General features: G+C 45.1%; 1 protein-coding gene across 1 annotated transcript in view; it reads right to left on the reverse strand.

Annotated features, from left to right (window-relative positions):
- The window catches only part of COL4A6 (collagen type IV alpha 6 chain), a 438,122-nt gene that overhangs the window by 14,663 nt on the left and 410,508 nt on the right, over window positions 1-12,951 (reverse strand). The window contains exons 24-33 of the mRNA XM_036271343.1: window positions 9,918-9,989; window positions 9,533-9,640; window positions 8,072-8,293; window positions 7,514-7,675; window positions 5,669-5,839; window positions 4,535-4,678; window positions 3,740-3,865; window positions 3,084-3,265; window positions 1,115-1,178; window positions 201-275 (exon numbers count right to left, since the gene is read on the reverse strand). Coding sequence (XP_036127236.1) covers window positions 201-275; window positions 1,115-1,178; window positions 3,084-3,265; window positions 3,740-3,865; window positions 4,535-4,678; window positions 5,669-5,839; window positions 7,514-7,675; window positions 8,072-8,293; window positions 9,533-9,640; window positions 9,918-9,989 — 1,326 coding nt within the window. The remainder of the gene's footprint in view (window positions 1-200; window positions 276-1,114; window positions 1,179-3,083; window positions 3,266-3,739; window positions 3,866-4,534; window positions 4,679-5,668; window positions 5,840-7,513; window positions 7,676-8,071; window positions 8,294-9,532; window positions 9,641-9,917; window positions 9,990-12,951) is intronic.

Here is a 12,951-nt window from a genome sequence, read left to right on the forward strand (position 1 = left end):
TAAAGCTACAAATCTTGACAAAAGAGGAGGCTGGTTTGCTTGAAGAAAACTGTGTGCTGCCTATGAGCATACACATGTCAGGTAGGAGTTTTTCTGCACTGGATAGAAGTTGCAGAACTTGGAGTTGACCTCGAAAATTCCTTCTAATCCTCAGTTTTGAGGAGTCTGTGAGACATGAGACAAAAGTACAGCAACCTTACCTTTCAAGCCGGGTTCCCCAGGTTGTCCCTTTGGTCCTGGGCTACCAGGAAGTCCAGGTGTCTGGCCGTGGTCTCCTGGGGATATCAATACATTGTTCAAATGGTCAGGAGAAGCTATAGCTCATTTTGTCATAAGGAGGTCTTTTAAAAAAGTATTTTTCTTTATTGATTTTATAGAGAGAGGAAGGGAAAGGGAGAGAGAAAGAAACATCGGTGAAAGAGAACATAGATTGGCCACCCGCTGCATGACCCCCACTGGGGTTGAGCCCACAACATGGGCATGTGCCTGGATTAGGAATTGAACTGGTGACCTCTTGGTGCATGGGTTGATGCTCAACCACTGAGCCACACTGGCCGGGCAAGGATGTCTTTTGAAGGCAAAAATCTTCCCAGATTCAGTATAGCCAGAAGAGTTCCTTGACAAAATTACTCATTTGGTAAAAAGTGACCAATCATCAACAAAGGGTTGAGATGCTACCAGGCTATTGGCATGAAATGCTTCTACATGCAGCATATCTCCATAGAGAAATACATTACTAGGCAAGTAGGGGCAGAGAAGATAATGGAAGGGGCTCTAAAACATAACCAGAATGGAGCAATGATGGATGGGAATTTTTCTTGCTCAGTGGACTGGGTTCAGCAGGGAAAGAGACCCTCTAGAGACAAGGTTCCCCTCTGCCGCTGTGTCTGCAAGGCAGGAAGATTGAATGAACCACGGAATTATCAAATCACCATTTGTTGCATGTCTTTGAGGAACAAAGACTGCAAAGGGGGTCTGGCCTAAGGGGAACCGTAAATCAACTCACTTTCCCTTAAACACAGAATCCTCCCCTTAACCAGGAGAGCCCTGGGCCTACCAGAAATTCACATTGCTCTGGGAAAAAAAACATATTAAACAAGAAAATATTCCTTACCTTTTGAACCTGGGATGCCAGATGCTCCTGGGGGACCAAGAGCTCCATGGAGACCCTGCAACCCCTTCAAAGCAATATGGGAATCATTACTTCTGCCCAGAGCTCAGGGCTTCCCACTCTCACAGCCCCGCCCCTCCCTGAGCCACTGCCTAAGAGATGTCTATCATGTTCTCTGTGGCAGAAGTGGACTGGGAGAGGGGAGAACTGACATCTTGCAGAGGGAAAGTGATGAGCAGTGAATGAAAATGCATCCTTGGGTTTTTGTTTTTGTTTTGTTTCTAGGAGAGGGATTTGATCTGTAATTAATCTTGGTCTTATCATTCATAACTTCCTAATGCCTATTAAAATTGGAATCTTGGGAAATCAAGGTGTTTTAGCTAGTCTCTTAGAAAATACAGAACGTGGCAGTCAGGCCAGGCACTAGATGTGCTCTGCAGCTGGTTGGCTAGCACTGCCCATGCCAAAGCTCTGGAGCCATTAAACACAAGAAGTGTTGCTTCACTATGTGGGGCTAGCCCTCTGCCACAGGTTTGGCAGGGAATGCAGTGTCTTTCTGTCACCAGGTAATAGGCTGTATGTTTGCAGATTCTGGAGTCTGAATTTGGGCCAATGTTACATTTTCACAGGAAAAAAACTGCTTCATTAGCCAATATCTCAAACATTCTCTGAATATAGGAAGTGGGCATGTTACCAATATGGCACTGGTATCTGGTATGGTTTTTATTCATTCTGAGATGTACCCACTAAAGACATATGCTACCTAGTGCCTTGAGTAGAATCTGAGTTTTGGACTGGGTCACTGTGTTCACTAAACTACTACCCAGGACATCCCCTCCATTTGCCTGGCTTTTTCTGCACATTGCCATATCTACTAATTCTAGCCTTCATTCATGCTCAGACTCCTCCCAGAATGCTTTCCACTTTGATTTCATCCCTCCCGGTGTTTGAGTAGTCGGGACCATCCAATTGAAAACTATTTCTTTCACAATTGCTTTAGTGGTGTGCGTGTACATGTGTGTGTGTGTGTGTGTGTGTGTGTGTTTTCTCTCCATCAGATAAACTGACACTTTTAAAGGACAGGGACTTTGCCTGCAGGGAGCATGGCTGTTTTGTAATCCAGTTCATTTAGTCCCTTCAATTCTACTCCTATAATTGCTACTATTTATTCAGAGCCTGCCATGGACCAGATGAAATGCAAAGTGCTTTACATGTACCATCCCACTCAATCTTCACTTCTGTCTGAAGGAGGTTTGAATATTATTCCTATTTCTTAAAGATGAGAAAAGTGAGTCTTGGGCAAGTTAAGCAATATGCACAAAATCACAGAGCTAGTGAGTGATGGAGCAAAGATTCAAACTCAAGTCTCTCTCATTGTTAAGCCTACTCTACCATTCTGCCTTTTAAGAACCCAAAGAAACTGGATATTATTCTTTGCCAGTTGTCTTTTGTGGAGGCAACAAAGACCTTTCTAAAATCAAAACATCAAGAAGTCTGTACCGAATGCTTATGATGTGTTAAACTCAGTGTGGGATGCTGACAGTTGGGTGCAGACAAAAAAGCATGTAAGGCCATTCTTGTTCTCAAGTCCTAACAATCTTATTGAGAAAATCAGACCCACACAGGACCAATTAGGATGGATATAAGTAATGAGAAGGACAGTGTGCCAGCATGGGGGAAGATCAGGGAATTCTGAAGAAGTGGGCACCTGGCTGGGGCCTGAAGTGAAGGATGGATAGGTATTAGGTGATTGCAGAAGAGAAAGTCTGCCACATGGGGAAGACAGTATGAACAAAGGCCCAGAAGATGGGTGTTCAGGAAAGGACAGAATGATCTGTCAGACTCAAGGAGGAGGCTTTGTCTAGGGTGAGCTGGGGAAGGGGCCAGGATCAAAATGGTGGGCCATGGGGACATATCCCTTTGCTAATAGAGGACCTTCCTGGTGGGGTGACAAAAATCTGTGCACACATACACTTTCTCCTGGTGTTCCTGGGAAGCCGGAGATTCCAGAGGAGCCTTTCATGCCGGGTAAGCCCCGTAGCCCTGTGGAGCCAGGGGAGCCCGGTCTCCCAACAAGTCCTTTGATGGTACTGGGGAATCCAGGAGCTCCAGGCAAGCCTGGTGGCCCATGGAGGCCAGCCTCTCCTTTCTTACCTGGGAAAGAAGCAAACAGCTTGGAAAAAGACTCTGGGCAACAGAAATCTGCTTCCCAAGGTGCAGGTGACCTGAGTTGTAGGCAGGCAAAGTACAGCTTGGGGACAGTTAGCATGGGGGTAGAGGTGGAGGTGGGGTGGTGCCTTCAGCCTGTGGGGCACTGGTCAGGGCCATCCCAGCTTCTGCACTGGGCAAACTGCTAAATGTCCATGTCCCACCATCTGCCAGGCTCCTCCAGGGATACAACAGTCTGTGGTTCAAAAACTCAGTTAAACAGTGACAGTGAAAACCGACAGTCTCAAAGTCCAGGTGCCCCTCAGGCTCAGGGAAGGCAGCCTCTCTGGATCCCCTGCCACCACCCACTGTGACACTCTGGGGGACCTTGTAGTGTGGGGCCTTTACTCAGGAAGGGATTCAAGTTTTGTTCTAAAACCTTTCTTGGGCATTTCTTCTGCCTATTCCCTGCCCCAGCACCTCTGGGTCCAGGAAATCCATCCAATCCAGGTGAGCCTCGAGAGCCTTTGTCTCCTTTGAACTGGAGGTTCAACATCGGAAGTCTTAGACTGGGAATTCCGACAGGCCCCGGGTTGCCTCTGTCTCCTGCAGGGATGGAGATCATAAGATCAGTGTGAGAGAGAGCTTAGACATGGTGTCAGGCATGAGTTGACCTTTCATATCAAACTCTTTTTGTTATTGATTTCTTTTTAGAGAGAAAAGAAGGGACGGAGAGATAGAAACATCATTGTGAGAGAGAAACATCAATTGGCTGCCTCCTGCATGCCCCCTACTGGGGATCCAGCCGGCAATCCTGGGCATGTGCCTGGACCAGGAATCGAACTGGGACCTCTCAGTCCATGGGATGATTCTCAATCCACTGAGCCACATCAGCTTGGCTCATATCAAATTCTTCCTTGTACCACCCCCAGACCCCCTTTCTGAGCCTTTCCAGATTCTTTCATGCCCCTTTTCCCCCAACTTTGCCTTTATGTGCATGCTCTATATTTCAGTAAACCCAAACTCAACAAGCAACTTTAGACCGTACTCAAAACTGTCCTCTGCTGAGCATCTGAGAATACATGATAAGGCCTCTAACATACAGTGGTAACTGAAGAAATTAGGTCTTTTGGTTTAAAAGGATTTCATTCACAGGCCCTAAATCTTGTTGTCTAACACATGATTGGTACAAGCCACATGAATGACAAAGTCAACAAACAAAATGTACCTTGGGAAGCATGAATGGAAATTCCAGAATTTAGTACCTCAGCTCACCTTTTTCACCAGGACTCCCTGCCTGTCCAGGTGGTCCCACTTTTCCAGCCGACCCAGGAATTCCCTTTAATCCACTTGTACCAGGAATACCAGGGAGACCTGGCAACCCTGGAAAACCTTTCAGTCCAACAGACCCCTTCTCACCTGTTGAGAAACAAGAACTTCTATTATTATGCCTGCTTTACATACAAAGAAAACAAAGCTCAGAGAGGTTAACTAACTTACCTGAAGTCACACAGCTAGGAAGTTGCAGAGAAGGCATTCAAACCCAGGTTTCTCTAACTCTAAAGCCAAAGCTTAGTTATTACACATACCATTTCCCTGAACAGGGACATGACACTAAGCAACAAAAAGGAAAGAAGATGTGGGCACCTGTTTTATGATTTGTCAAAACAGAGCTCATGTGTGGCACAAAAAGAAAAAGCGCAGGGCCAGGAGGCAGGGAGATGAGCTCTAGTCTGGTGCTATTATTAACCAGCTGTGTGACCTTAAACAAGTTGCTTCCCTCTGTATAAAATGAAAATGCTGCCCTGGCCGGTTTGGCTTAGCAGTTATAGCATTGGCCCACAGACTGAAGGGTCGCAGGTTCAATTCCCAGTCAAGAGCACATACCTGGGTTGCAGGTTCAATCCCGACCCCAGTCAGGGTCCTGCAGGAAGCAACCAATCGATATGTATCTCTCACATCAATTTCTCTCTCTCTCTCTCTCCCTTCCTCCCCCACTTCCTCCCTTCCACTCTATCTAAAAATCAATGGAAAAATATCCTCAGGTGAGGATTAACAACAACAACAATAACAAAATGGAAATGCCTCCCACCCAACATCTGGTGTCTAGCAGGACAATCACAGAAAGTGAGAACTATCAGACTCTGTGATAGGGGTAGCACAAATGAGTAAACCCAGTGTGGCTACAGCTATCTTGAGATTTACTCATCATGCCGTTCAGGCCAGTGTTCCACCCAGCAGGCAGTGAGTGTGACTCTTAGAACCAGCTTTGTATAACTATCTTGTCACAAAAAGCCCTGCCCACCTCCCTCCTTATCCCCCTTTCCTAGGCAGAGAGAAAGGGGCAAGCTGGGCAGCATGGATTCTCCTTTGTGGCACCCAGTGTGCCTTCCTGATCACTTCACTTACCCTTCAGACCTGGCAGCCCTGGCAGCCCAGTGTCCCCTGGCAACCCTGAGTTCCCCAGGGAGCCAATTAACCCTGGAGATCCAGGAAGGCCTTTCAGCCCAGGCAGACCGCTCTTTCCAGTTGATGCAGGGGAGCCTGCTTCACCTTTCGGACCTTTCTTTCCAGGATGTCCTGAATCACACAGGAAAGAACACAGGACAGCCATGGAGATTGTTCAGATCTTGGCCACTGCCCATTCCATAGCTTCTTTTTTTTGTTTGTTTGTTTTTTGTTTGTTTGTTTGTTTGTTTGTTTTTTAGTAAATGGCCCTTTAGCAATAGCCTATTCAGGCTGCTAACAGACAGTGTTCTTAGTTGGCTGAAGCATTAGCACCTACTACCCAGATTGCCAAACCTATGGCTATTTTTTCCAGCATGGCACAGTAGCTGGCAGGGCACACAAACCCCTTCCGATTATAACTTCCTCCCCCTTTATGAAAATGGTTCAAACTTTAGCCTCTGAAAGGAGCTCTGGAAAGCCAGGGTGGCAAATGCATTCTAATTTCTTGGAACTTCCAGTCTGAATTACTCCACAGTGGCTGTTTCCTGAGCCAATCGGTGAAGTAGAGGTTAAAGCTGAGCCATTGTTTCAGCTTCCTAGGGAGCCATGGATACAGGGTTGCCCTTTTAATCCCTCATGCAAGCAGTTAAATCAGCCAGTTCCTTGGCATTAAGGTTGAAAGACCCCCTAGTGCCAAGTACTGTAGAAATCCCTAAGGCCTATTTGGTCTCCTAGGCATTCAGAGAGGAATACTTCTTTCACCATGTTTTAAATTGGTCAATGGGATTAACCTCCCGAGCTGCTGCCAAAGTGAATGTTCAGGTACAAAGCAAGGAAATTAAAAAAACCAAAGGATTAAATCAGTGACGACAGAGGTATTTGGGCCCCTGAGGACCTAAATGAATGGCTGACTTGGTTTTCTATGGATTGATAAGCATAAAGTAGCTGAAAGCCCCAGGATTCTAATGGGAGGCTGTGAAGGGGATGCCATAACAAGAGAAGGAAATTCAATGGGGTCCGACCCCACAGCATGAGTTCAGGAACTACTGGCTTTGCCAGGTTAGAGTGTATAGTAAGAAATTTCCCTGAGTGCAAAGCAATGTCAGTGGGGAGGTTAGTCTGTGAGCTTGTGTGCCATTTTATCACCTGGACAGTCTAAGTGAAGACCCCAGAAACCCAGAAGGACAAAGGAGATAAATAGACTATTAGTGGCTCTGTAAATAACTTGGCTTCAGTCACTTGGACAGGAGTAAAGAGGGATGATATAGTCACTGAGGCAGGGTGGGGAGGGTGGTGCAAGAAGAAGGCAAGCTGCAAACACTAGGCTGGAACAAAGGGGTGTCAGGCCCCACTGTCTAGAGAGAGACACTTTGGCCATGGTCCTCAGAGATGCTGCCCTGAGAGGGAGACCACCACACAGTCACACTCTGCTCTAGCTTCTCCCCAACCCAAATGGGTCCCCATGGCCCCAGTGAAGGCAATGGAGATGGCTAGAACCCCTCCACTGCAGGGGTGGCTGCTCTAACTGGGGAAGGCAGAAGGGAGGCTGAAGCATGAAAAGGGGGAGGGAGGTCATGGGGGCAGAAATGGGGTGGGATTTGTGGTAATATTTTGGAAGCTAAACTGCAGAAATCTGTTCTGCTTGGCATTCGAGTATAACTTGAGATTTGAAACTTGAGAGGTTAGGAAAGTGGTCTCCTTCTCAACTCTAACCATGTCACACTGCTGCTATTGCCCCTCAGGGTACCGGGGTCTAGAGCCTAGCTTAAGTCTGACAACCTGGGGCTCTATCTCCAAAGGACCTACCTGGAATTCCTGGAAAGCCTGGTGCTCCTGGCAGCCCTGGCTTGCCCTTGATGCTGGGTAAACCAACAGTCCCCAGGGTGCCTGGCTGTCCCATGTGGCCTGGTGTTCCAGGGCTGCCCTGCTCACCTTTGGGACCTAGCAAGCCCGACTTCCCAGACGAACCTAATAAAAGAAAGGGGCAGATGATCATAGACTGGATCTGTGATGTCAGGTACTCACCACCAAACCAACTGCAAGCGTAAAACCTTGTCCCAGAAGCATCCCAAGTGTCACTGTATTCTCAGTTCCAGCCTTGCTGCTATTCCCAGCAGCTAATCAGAAGCTTTGCAAGAGATCTGACTATTGGTTATGGTTACTTCTGGAATTACTAAGACAGGAGAATTAACTCAGTCAATTTAAGAAAAACGTTCCCAAAAGAGAAGGACAGAACAAAGTGGTTTTTCATTTTAATCCCCTCATTAACTCATGGCCTCAGATTCATGCAAATGTTCATGCAGGTATACAAGTTACAGGAAGGCTTTCTGTCGATTGTTAATTAAGTGGGGCAAGAAGAATCACCCTTGGGTCCTGGAAGGCCAGAGTCTCCAGGAAATCCTCTGTCCCCTGGCAATCCCTGTAGACCTTGCTCCCCCGGAGCACCATTTTCAGCACCAAAGATGTCACCAGGGGCTCCCTTGGAACCTGGTAAACCTGGATTGCCAACTTTTCCAGGCAAGCCATCTTTTCCAGGGAGCCCAGGAAACCCAGGCAAGCCCTTCTCCCCACGAGGTCCAGGAAATCCTAAATGTAAAAAAGCAAAAATAAAAGGCCACGGAGATTTAGAAGCCATAAACTGGGGCAGAAGCCTCTGAGACTGACTACTTTCTACCATGAAAGTGAACATATGAATAATGGGTGTCATGAATTTATAAAAACAAAGCCAACGAACAAATCAAGTTAACACACACACACACACACACACACACACACACACACACACACACAAGCTTATAGATACAGAGATCAGATTGGTAGTTGCCAGAAGTAGGGGTTAAGGGATGTAGGAAATGGGTGAAGGAGGTCAAAAGGTACAAACTTCCAGTTACAAAATAAAAAAGTCATGATGTGATATATAGCATGGTGACTATAGTTAATACTATAATATTTGAAAGTTGCTGTATTAAAAGTTCTCATCACAACAAAAAAATTCTGTAACTACGTGTGGTGACAGATAGTAACTAGATTTATTGTGGTGATCATTTCACAATATATCCAAATATTGAATCATTTTGTTGTACACCAGAAACTAATCTAATGTTATATGTCAATTATGCCTCAATAATAAAAAAGAAACATCTTTAATAATAATAATAATGTATCTCACACTTCTCTTGAAGGTCAGGAGTCTCTGGTCCTGGGAGGACCTGCCCAGAGGCAGGGATTGTACCATGTGACCTTTACAGCAGAGGTGGTTCTTAAACTGAGTCACCTAGAGCAGGGGTACTTGGTAAAACCCAGATTGCTGGGCACACCCCAGAGCTTCTGAACAGTAGCTCTGCCAAGGGGCCAAGAATCTGCATTACTATCAAGTTTCCAGGTAATGCTGATGCTGCTGGCCCAGGGAACACAGTTTGAGAACCACTGGTGTGATATAGAACATTGATGCTCAGATTGAAATAGCAGGTTGCAAACAAGGGGGTAGAAATGGAAAACTTCCCTCGGACTCATCTGAATCTCTTTCTCTAACCTTTAAGGAGTTCATCCAGGAAACTGCCTTAGGCCTAGCAGCCAAACTTACAATCCTAGCTCTGTCACTAGTAGCTTTGTAATCACAGTTTCTTTATCTTGTCCTAGCTGATCTCAAATGGCCCTTATTGCCCTGATGTGCTGTCATTTTGTAGCTCTAAGCTATCTTGCCTGAATATGAAATCAAAACCATCCTAACCACACCAGAATGCAAACCTAACTTTCTACAACTGGAGGATGGCTACTATAATCCAAACACACATACTCACACAAAAGAGAAGCTTCCTTTCTTACCTGGCAATTCAGGGAGGTGAAATGATCCTGGACTTCCAGATTCTCCTTTATTTCCACGCGATCCAGGCTGACCTGGAGTCCCAGGGAGGCCACGGGCCCCTTTAGGGCCTGAAAACCCAAATGTGAGTGGTGAAGGGAAAGGTGAGTCAGTGTAGCTAGGTAGGATTTGTGGTGTTTAGTCAAGAATCCCAGTTTCTTAAAAGGCATCTCTTAATCTCACCTCCCCACACAGTACTCTCCAGCAGCCATTCTATGTTCTCAGTCCTCAAGGCTGCCCTCTTAGGAGAAATGTAGACCCCCAAATGCTACCAGGCTATACTCTGCTTCCTTTGGCTCATGACCCTGATAATTGTGCTCAGTGGTTTTCCTTGGCTTAATTCCATACCTGGGAATCCGGGAGCTCCAGGGAATCCTGATGGACCATACGAACCAGGAATAATACAAGGCAAGGTGATACCTGTAAAGGGTAACAGGTTAACATCTGGTGATCCCACTAAGTCAGGAATGATTTCCCCCCAGCATGCTTCTTTACTCCCATTCTATCAAATGGGACAACCTAGTTCTTCCCACCCAGAAACTTGAGCCCATGCAGAAGAATTCTGGCATCAGAAACTCTGGGGAGTTACCCCTAGTGCATTGCTTGCAGATAAGAATGCCCCTAGTGTCCAAGTGTTAGGATGTCACTTCCCAAACCATCAGTGTCCAGTGCCAGGCAGTCAGCTCTGCAGCAGATGTTATCTATAAAGATTTTTCTAGAAGTGGCCTGTGCAGGAACAGCAACGAATGGCAATGGTCTGCTCACCATGCCCTCAGATGAAGCCTCTCCCTAGGATGGGAGCTTGGGATTAGTCCTAAGGGTGCATTATGCCCACATGACAAGGGTTTGAAGCCAAGACCCTTAAGTTCACATGTCTGCCCATTTTTTTGGAATGAGGCTTTCCCCAAACCATCAGATTCTTTTCACACAACTCATTTGGGATCTGTTGAAATCTATTGACTTTCCTTGGTCAGATGTACATATAGACTTGTACCAGGTAAACATTAAAGGCCATTTTCTTGCCCACAATAGACAAACAATGACCCTTCCCTCAGCTCTTCATTTAAAACTTCCAACTCTTGCTACTCAGGGAGAAGGGGCAGTCAATATTAATATTTAAGACATTAAAGTTGGTATGCATAGCCCTTCTTCTAGCAAATTCTTCATTGCTCATTCATAATGCAAATATGAAGAGTCTATAAGATCACACAGGGGAACTTTAATAAAGTATTGGTGAACAAATTGTGTGTTGGCTTCCTCAAGTTCCATTTACAAACAATTGCTATGCTAATTAAACTTAATTTTGCCTATTCATTAAAATAATCCTCTAAGGTCTACTTTAGGCCATGGAGCCAACAGTTGTAATAAACTGCTACAGCTTTTGCCTGTACTTAAAATCAATCTCACATTGCCATTTCTTAAAAGATATATATACAACCTATGATTCAAACTGCTTACTCAACTGGCTGGCATTTCTCCTTCAAACCCACTTCTATTTTCTACTATGAAGGCTTGATGGCATTTTTACCCTAATTGCTCTATTTGTAAATCAAAATTGGAAATCAAACAGCATAATATATTGGCTTAAGAGGTAGGCTCTGAAGCCAGACAGACCTAAGTTTGTATCCTATTTGTGATACTAACTATTTGTTTGGGCAAGATACTTAACCCCTCTGAGCCTCATGTACATGAGAGCTACTTATCTCATATGGTGTTTGTGGAACAAACATATGGAAGATTATATGAAATAATGCTAACAGCACTTAGCACAGTGCCTGGAATCCTGGTATGTGCCCAGTGAATAATATTTTTTTTATTATCTTACTTAAGGAGACATATTTAGAAGACCTCCTGGTTTCTACCTCAGTCAGGTTAGTGACACTACTTTCTAACCTGGGTATCAACTTTCTCCCTTCTAGACCTCAGGTTCCTATAGTCATATTTCCATAGGTGGAGCGGTGGTCATAGGCATGATTTTCCTCCATAAGTGGCCACACCCATCTCCATCCTGCCAGACATTGAGATGATAGAACTATTTCTGAAAGTTATTTCCCTATGATGGAAATATGCGAGCACCTCAGGATGACATGCCAATCCTAGTCTTGGCTCAAGCCTGAGTCCTTTGGACTAGGCTGAAAAACTTCCTCTTTATGATGGTGTCATGAGAGGGACCTTGCAAAAGACTCTCTTGCCCCAACAATTTCAATAACCTATTGATCTCAATATGTCAAACACTGCAGTTTCACTGCTTTATGTCTTTTTAATTTGTTTTTCCTTTATTGATTTTAGAGAGAGAGGAAGTGAAAGGGAGAGAGAGATAGAAACACAGATGAGAGAGAACATTGAATGGCCGCCTTCCACATGCCTCCCACTGGGGGTCGGGCCCACAATCTGGGCATGTGTCCTAGCCAGGAATCGAACTGGTGACCTCTTGATGCATGGGTTGATGCTCAACCAGTGAGCCACACTGGGCGGACTCATTGCTTTATGTCTTAAAAAGCAAATGGTAAAATATAAGTATCTCTGGGTTGGTTCCAAACATCAAGCCATCATCCTTAATTTATTAGATCAGTTTCTTAGATTTTTTCACGTGTGACAGACAGATAAAAACAAAACCTTTAGAGGATGGGGCAGAAGACAGGTATCTGGGTAGGAAAAATAATGATAAAAGGTAAGATGAATGGAAGCCAGAGGAAATTAAAGACATATTTCCCTTTTGCCTTGGACCAGTCCTGTACACCACACCACACCATACCACATTTATGTATCAAAGCAGAAGGTCAACATGGTAAGAAGATAAGAACTTTAAGTTGTACTGGTATCTGGCTATTTTACTTTATATCCCTGTCTTATACTTTACATCCCTGAATTCAGAGCCTTTCCCCAACAAAGCAAAACTTGGCTTTACCCATGTTCTGTTTTATAAGTGTAACAAATGACCCAATTATTCAGAATTTTCCCCATTAACGCCCATATTCCCTCTCAGTATAGAAAGCACCTCTGGTTACCAAGATTGTAACATCTTAGTTTACTCTGGGCCCAAAGAATAAATATCAGATATGCATAGATCCTTCAAGGTGCTTCTCAAGGCAAGTTACAGCCCCAGTTAAAATCAGAAAATGAAGGTGCTCAAGGTAGAGAATGCCAAAGCCATCAACATGCATGGTGAAGAAAATCAGCCCCACTGGAGACTGCATGCCTACTTGCCCCTCCCAGAAGGCATGTGCTAAGGAGCCTCTGAAGCAGTGTCATGTTAGCCTTTGCACCCCAGTCTTAGGGTCACCCCTCCCCAACCAGGGGCTGCTCATTGTTGTGCCCAGGCCATTGTGAGTATGTGAGATAAAGTGAACAAAAAGGAAGATTTTTTTTTCTAACATTGATG

This window comes from Molossus molossus, unplaced genomic scaffold (genome assembly GCF_014108415.1).
Source record: "Molossus molossus isolate mMolMol1 unplaced genomic scaffold, mMolMol1.p scaffold_m16_p_2, whole genome shotgun sequence".
Taxonomy (NCBI): Eukaryota; Metazoa; Chordata; class Mammalia; order Chiroptera; family Molossidae; genus Molossus; species Molossus molossus.